Source organism: Kryptolebias marmoratus, linkage group LG10 (assembly GCF_001649575.2).
Source record: "Kryptolebias marmoratus isolate JLee-2015 linkage group LG10, ASM164957v2, whole genome shotgun sequence".
NCBI lineage: Eukaryota > Metazoa > Chordata > Actinopteri > Cyprinodontiformes > Rivulidae > Kryptolebias > Kryptolebias marmoratus.
Genome location: NC_051439.1, coordinates 3,664,152 through 3,671,808, shown reverse-complemented (window position 1 = coordinate 3,671,808; position 7,657 = coordinate 3,664,152). Strand labels below are relative to the sequence as shown.

Sequence of the window (7,657 nt, the reverse complement as noted above, 5' to 3'; positions counted from 1 at the left end):
ATTCTGTTCATAACGTTTATGGACAGAATTTCTAGGCGCAGCCAAGGTGTTGAGGGGATCCGTTTTGGTGGCCTTAGGATCGCATTTCTGCTTTTTGCAGATGATGTCGCCTGTTGGCTTCATCAGACCGTGATCTACAGCTCTCGCTGGAGCAGTTTGCAGCCGAGTGTGAAACGGCCGGGATGAGGATCAGTGCCTCCAAATCCGAGGCCATGGTCTTGAGCCAGAGAAGGGTAGAGTGCCTTGTCCGGGTCGGGGAAGATGTCCTGCCCCAAGTGGAGAAGTTTAAGTATCTCGGGGTCTTGTTCGCGAATTAGGGAAAAATGGAGCGGGAGATCGACAGGTGGATTGGTACAGCGTCTGCAGTGAAGTGGGCGCTGTAGTGACCGAAAGAACGAGATCGCGACTACAAGTGGCTGATATGAGTTTTCTCCGCAGGGTGTCTGGGCTCTCCCTTAGAGATAGGGTGAGCCGGGAGGGACTCAGAGTAGTGCTTCTCCATGTCGAGAGGAGCCAGTTGAGGTGGCTTGGGAATCTGGTTAGGATGCCTCCTGGACGCCTCCCTGGTGAGATGTTTCGGGCACTTCCAACCGGGAGGAGGCCCAGAGGAAGACCCAGGACACGCTGGAGAGACTATGTTTCTCGGCTGGCCTGGGAACGTCTTGGGACTCCCCCGGAGGAGCTGGCCCAAGTGGCTGGGGAGAGGGAAGTCTGGGTCTCCCTGCTTAGGCTGCTGCCCCCGCGACCCGACCCCGGATAAGCGGAAGAAGATGGATGAATGGATGGATGGAGAGATGGATGGATTTTTTTTTTACCAGTCTTTATGACTTTTAAAAAAATTTTATATATTTTTTTTCTGTTCGGATTGGTCTGATGATAATTATTACTGCCGCTGCTGAAGGCAAGAGGTGATAATGTGTTTGCCCTTGTGAGAGTGTGTGTGTGTGTTTGTTTATATGTAGCAGATCTCATGAACCACTGCATGGATTTTAATAAAATTCTCAGATAGTATTCATAGGATGTACTATAAAATCTAAAACTAATTAACCTTTGGAGTTAACCCAATTCAAGATGCCTACCACAGCTAAGGGACCCTGGCAAATACAAAAATGAATATCTCAGCCAATTTTAATGGTACTGACTTAAAATTTGGTGTGTTGGTGTCTGAGAGTGATTCCCAACACGCGCTCACAAGATATGTTTTTTTTTAAACAATGGCATTAACTACTGGAGTCAACTCTTCCTGTTTGTTAGCAAAATATCTCATGAACCACTAAAGAGATAAACTTTCAGAAAGTTATCATTAGCTGCACTTCTAAAACTCATTAGCATTTTAATCAACCCAGTTTAAAATGATCACCTCAGCCAACTAACCTTAGAGAACACAAAAATAGCCATGACTCAATTTTACAGATATTGAGTTAAATCTGGTATGAGAGTAGCTGAGAGTCATTCACAACGCATTCTCTGAGCACTATTATATCTCACGAGATCTTACAGTATCATGACATTGTGCATAATGTTTGACCAAAGCGGCTTTAACAGTTTCTCTGTAACTTCACCCCATCTCAACATATGATGATTTTGGTTTAAATCTCTGGCAGATAGGCAGGCGAGAGGCATTTAATATTGAAAGCCTTCAAATTTTTCAAATGTTATTGCTAGTTTCCTGCCCTTATTCTTTTAGCATTAAAATGGAAATGTGTTTTTTTTTTTTGCTCATCTGAAGTCCTTACATGGCGTCTCACTTTTCCCAGGTAAAGAAGATAGGGGGCGGTGGGTTTGGGGAGATCTACGAGGCGCTGGACCTGCTGACGCGGGTCAGTGTGGCGCTGAAGGTGGAATCAGCCCAGCAGCCCAAACAGGTGCTGAAGATGGAGGTCGCTGTCCTGAAGAAGCTGCAGGGTGAGTTCAAATGGATCTACTGGCTTCAGTTACTGGAACAGATCGATCTTCTCTGACACAGTGACCTCTTGAATCCCTTCAAATGGATATATCTTATCCTATGTATCATAGGACAAATGCTGAGGAGAAGAATAACCTTTCTGTTGCAAGTTTCTGTGGCAGCACAGGAAATGTCAGCTGTAGTAGAAAACACAGCGTTCTTCTGAGACCAGATAAACATCACGTGTCATCGGAAAACTTATTTTAGTGAATGGTTCAGCACATTTAGTTTCAGTCTCAACAGAGGTAAACACACCTCTGTTATTTAATTTGTATAGTTTACACATTTGGTACTTTAATTTTGAAGGCTAAAAAATGTTAGCACCAAAAGTGCTCATACAAGAAAAAGGATCAACACAAGAGAACTCCATCAGGAGATTTGTGATCCTCTCTTTTTAACCACATTTTTTCCCTCCTCTCTGCTTCTGTACTGCCTTTTAACCACCACATTCTGTATTGTTTTTTTTCCCCTTGGCCATCTGAGAAGAAAATCAATGGTCTGGGATCATGTTTGCTGTCTAATGGCCTTGGCCTGAAGCATCATGATTCTCTTGCATCCTGAGGGAGCCAGCATGTAACTAGAGACGAAGTGAAGTCCAGCCCCCCAAAAATTGCTGACCTGCATGGTTGTCAAGAGTAAACATTGACCCCTCGTGTGAAGACTGTTAGATTGTATTATTCTAATTGTACTTAAATTCATCACTGCCTTAAATAAGAATTTGATGACAACAAAAAATATTAGGGGTGAAAATCTTTAAGCTTCATCTAGATTATAATTCAGAGGCTATGATATGACTATAAAATAATTATCAACGCATTTTTATTATCTTGATAGTTAAATGACTGGTTTATTTTACATTAATAACACTGATTTATATATATTTCATGTCTGATTAAAAGTGCACAACAACATGTGTCAAAAATCCCTATTAATCACAGGCTGCTGACCAACAATTAGCATAGATGCTAATTTAACAGTGAAAATGCCACAGTAAAGCTAACATGATTAGCATCATGTTTATCACTGGAAATTTGTAAACAAATTAAACATTTCAGTCATTACTAAAGACAATCATGTTATGATACGTTCAACCATTACTTAGATATATGTATTTTTTGGTTTTCAGTAAAGAAAAAAAAAAGTTCTACTGCAACATGTTTCTACTACAGGAAGCTACGGTAACTCTACTAGGACAAACAGCACTGCACATCAACTACTCTGCTGACTCTCTTAGGCTGTATTCATAACTGATAGTCCGAATAACTCGGTTAAATTAGGGACCAAAATTGCAACATTTGTTCCATTTTCAGCTGGTGCGGTTCACATTCACTTCACCGAGTCAATCAAGCCAAACCCTTTGAGCAACCTGTTCTCCCCTCACGCGTGGTGGCGCTGCACCAAGAACTGCTGAAGGAAATGACATGAAAACCTCTGAAGAAGAGACTGAACGCAACTTCCTTCTTCTGGAAAAGTAAACAAAAATGGAGTGGTGTCAAATTTTAGCAGTTTTAGGATTTCTGTTTTGTCTGTGGTACACCTCTTCACTCCCTGTCTGACCACGAGTCATTTCTCCCTCTAGTGGTAGAAACGCGTGTTTGTTTTGGTTATATTTACCCAGAAGGCCTTATGCTATAGTCCGCTTCCTGCTTTTGTAGCGGTCTGCAGTCCGCTCGCATTCACATATGTATTTGAACCGCGCCAGAGTTCACTTCAACCAAACTGAGACCTAGGTTTTTTGGCAGACCAGAGTTCGCGTTTTTTGGTCCGTATCAGAGTTTGATTGCACGTTCACACCTCCCCAAACAAATCGGACTCTAGGCAGGAGCGCTAGAGTTTGATTAAGGCGGACTAAACAGGGCTGGTGTGATTGTACCCTTAAAAAGATAGTCTGATCATTTTTGAAGTGATATTTTGTCAAGTGTTTATCAATAGTTATTACCTTATGAGCTGTGACATCGACCATAGAACACATAGTATGGAGAAAAGGGCTAAAATGAGATTTCTGCCTTTTTCGTCATACTCCGTGCTCTAAGAATGATGTCATGGCTGATCAGGCATGGACGTAAATCCAGGGGAGGGTTGTGGGAGTCCGGACCCTACAATTTTGGAAAGACATAGATTGTCCCCCAAAAAAATCATTTGAGGAAATTATACTTGTAAGAAATATAAAAAACCAAAAGCACATCCACCATTTATTTAGGCAAAAAGATGCATTTATGCCTTTCAAAGATTATGCCTTCACCCCTCATAAGTGTATCTTAACACCTCAACAGTGGTTCAGTCCATTGCACCATTAACACATAAGAAGACTGGAGTGGTGGAGATGGTATGGATACAGTAGACAGTTTCTGTGAGGCTGCCTTGTTAGTACAGTGGTGAGTGTCCCCGCCTGCCATGTGTGAGTCTGATTCGAATCCCCAACCCACTCAGTCATTAACATTTTTAATCTATGTATCCCCAAGGCACTCACATTCTGTGGCTGTTCATTTTATTTTTCTGCTGCTAGCATAAATAATTTGCACCCAGAGTCCAGGGCAGGCCTAGATGTCCAGTCCCAGGAGCACCAGGGAGGCCAACCCCCGACCACCACAGTGCTCCTACCGCCCCAGGCAGGAAGAGAGCCAGGGATAGTGGGTATCCCTACCTAGAGCCTCTCTTTCCAAAAGCTATTATCTATATTAATGTTGAGGTCCTCTTCCCATTTAGTAGTTGAAAGACAGAGTGTTAGACCAATATTTTTTTATGGATCAGTTCTTTGATAGTAATTTAGGCAATGAGAGTTTTAGAAAGTTTGTTATTATCAGTGGTATTCATGATTTATTTTAGATTGACCTTGGTTGGTAATATTCTCAAAACCTGTCCTCACTGGCTCCAAACTGTGTTACCAATTTTTTAAGTGGGACAAATACATTTCCTTGTAAAATGTGGCCCAAATGACTTATTCCTTTTTCTTTCGACGATATGAAATACATTGATTTTTCATTTATTTGGATATCAGGATTGTTCCAAATCGGCCTGCAGTTTGATGGGGTAATGCTTGGGACAGGGACTGGGATCTTAATTACTGCACAGAATGGCCTTTCAATGTCCAACCATACTTCATCTAGTGGGTTATATGCAGTCTGTTTCAGAATGTACTGTAGTCTGCTGGAAAGATAGCAATAATAAAAATTTGGTGGGTCCAAGCCTCCTTGGGATTTTTTTTTTTCCCCACTTTAAAAAGACCAGAATATCCCTTTAAAGTGTTAGCACTGATTAATGTTAACAAAATAGATTTCTGAAATCAATTCAAAATCTTCTAGGTCTACAATACAATGCATCTAAAAATATGTTTTATCCCCACTTCTGGAAAATATTCACAAGTGATGTTTATTTATTACAGACGTCTTCCAACTGTTTGTGCTTAAAGGCTTTTTTCACTCACTGACATGCACACAGGACATTCTTGCACACATGTCGACCTGCTCTTGTGGACTATAGCCAATAAATCAAAGAGTAGATGTGCAGCGAAGGTAGTGATGGGAAGGCAGAATATGGACTCGCACATCATCATGACTCAGTCAAACTGCCTGTGTCTCCCAATTCAATGATGCTGCTGATGTCAGGCAAGGTGACACTGTGTTTCGTGAATCTATCCTGACAAAGTTTTGCCCTCTGTCTCTTAGGGAAAGACCACGTGTGTCGCTTCGTGGGATGTGGCCGTAACGATCGCTTTAACTACGTGGTGATGGAGCTTCAGGTCAGTCCCAGTGGAGATGATAATCTTATCATTTTGCTTTTCAAAACCTTTTTAGTTTTCATTTTGAGACAATGTTTATTGGAATCATTAGATAGAACTTGTACCATAAGAAACAATCACAATTATTAATTGCCAAATTGGCGTTCCACAAAGTTGTGTTTTAGGAACATCGCTTTTTTCTTTATATATATAACAATTGTTAAGATTTTCCTTGATGTGTATGGTTCAATACATGGTTACTGCCTGCAGCTAAAGGGGAAATAAGGTTTTTGCTCATGTCAGTATATAGGTGTGTGTTCATTTGTTTGCCTATTAGCAAAATATCTCATGAACTTCTGAACGGATTTGAGTAAAGTCTTACAAAGTAATCATTGACTGTACATCTACAACTGATTAATGTTTAGAGTCAACTCCATTAAAGGTGGCCGCCACTGGTAAGACACCTTAGCAAACACAAAAATGGTTATAACTCAGACAGTTTTACAGATGTTGAGCTAAAATGTGGTGTGGTAGTAGTAGCTGAGCATCACCCCCAACACCTACTCCAAGTGTTAGTAATTGCACAATATATTTGCTTACCACAGCTAATCATTATTAGCCAACACAAAAATGGCTGTAACCTGCTAAGATTTACAGATATTGAGCTAAAGTTTGATGTGAGTCATTCTTAACACATAATTTGAACACATCTATCGAGATCTTTCAGTATTGCATGCGATTGTGCATATTGTCAATAACAAGATCTCACCAAAACAGCTATGAATCTGTCATTTCTCAACATAAGATGAGTTTAGTTTAACACTTTATATCATGAAAGGTTGTGTGTAATATGAAATTGTTCACGAAATGCTAGTCCTTTGTTTTAACATTTGGCAATGTTGGATTGTCACAAGTCCTGGCTCTGATCTTGGTTTGACTTTGTGCTGATATTTGAGACACATGACACATGCACATCTCTCCCTGTACATGTTGCTCATGTATTGGAATGGTTTATGTGAAACTGATCCAAATGAATATTTCAGAAAAGCCAAAAAATGTAGCTACTTGTGAATAATTTATTTACCAGATGTTATACAGCAAACCTGAGCCCTTCATATAGGTAAGCATTATATTTGTGCTTCATGTTTAAATATAGCTGCCAAGTGGCTTATTTTCTGCCAGCTCAACATGTCTTGCTGTCAGATATGTCATTTAGTTAGTAAGAAGAAGATTCAGCAACAGATTTTGTGTGTGGTCTTTCAGGGTCGAAACCTGGCGGACCTAAGGAGAAGCATGCCTCGAGGAACATTCAGCATCAGCACCACCCTGCGTCTGGGGCGCCAGATCCTGGAAGCCATAGAAAGCATCCACTCCGTTGGCTTCCTGCATCGCGACATCAAACCGGTGCGTCACAAAGAACTGGCTGCATGTTGGCTCTGTATACTGTCTAAAAGCTGGGTTACCTAAACTGTAAACTTGGGAATAGTTGTGTTGCTTTGTCTGTGGGTTGCTTAATGATGCTGGCAGTTTTTTCTTTTTATTATTAACTGCTGAAATTGTTGCGGATTCAGTTTTTTTTTCCCTGACTGCTGACTTACAGTAAGTTGGCTCAGCATAAGTGTTGGCTAACTGCCCAAATGTAACATAATGTAAATGTAAATTATGTATTCCCTCATACACACACTGATAAACTTAAAGCTGTGTAAATAGAAATAGATATTGCAACGCCAATTTTTAAAAAGCTAAGACATTGTGTAAAATGTAAAAAGCAAAATGGAATGGATGGAGTAGAACACAAAAAACATTAAATTAGGGCTGCAACAACGAATCGATAAAATTCGATAATTAAAAGCGTTGGCAACAAATTTCATTATCGATATGTGTCGCGCAATTTATGCGTCACTAACGTTGTCGCGGAAACGGTGACGTCACCCGCAGCGCATTTGCTGAACAAACTCCGTCCCAAATATAAGTCATTGCTCCGTCCGCTCCGT

At 40.7% G+C, this 7,657-nt stretch overlaps 1 protein-coding gene across 2 annotated transcripts in view; it reads left to right on the top strand.

The window, feature by feature from the left end:
- Positions 1 to 7,657, top strand: part of ttbk2a (tau tubulin kinase 2a) — a 32,517-nt gene that overhangs the window by 9,517 nt on the left and 15,343 nt on the right. For both annotated transcript variants that reach the window (XM_017421579.3, XM_017421578.3), the window contains exons 3-5: positions 1,758 to 1,905; positions 5,611 to 5,684; positions 6,927 to 7,067. In XM_017421579.3, the coding sequence (XP_017277068.1) occupies positions 1,758 to 1,905; positions 5,611 to 5,684; positions 6,927 to 7,067 (363 nt within the window). The remainder of the gene's footprint in view (positions 1 to 1,757; positions 1,906 to 5,610; positions 5,685 to 6,926; positions 7,068 to 7,657) is intronic.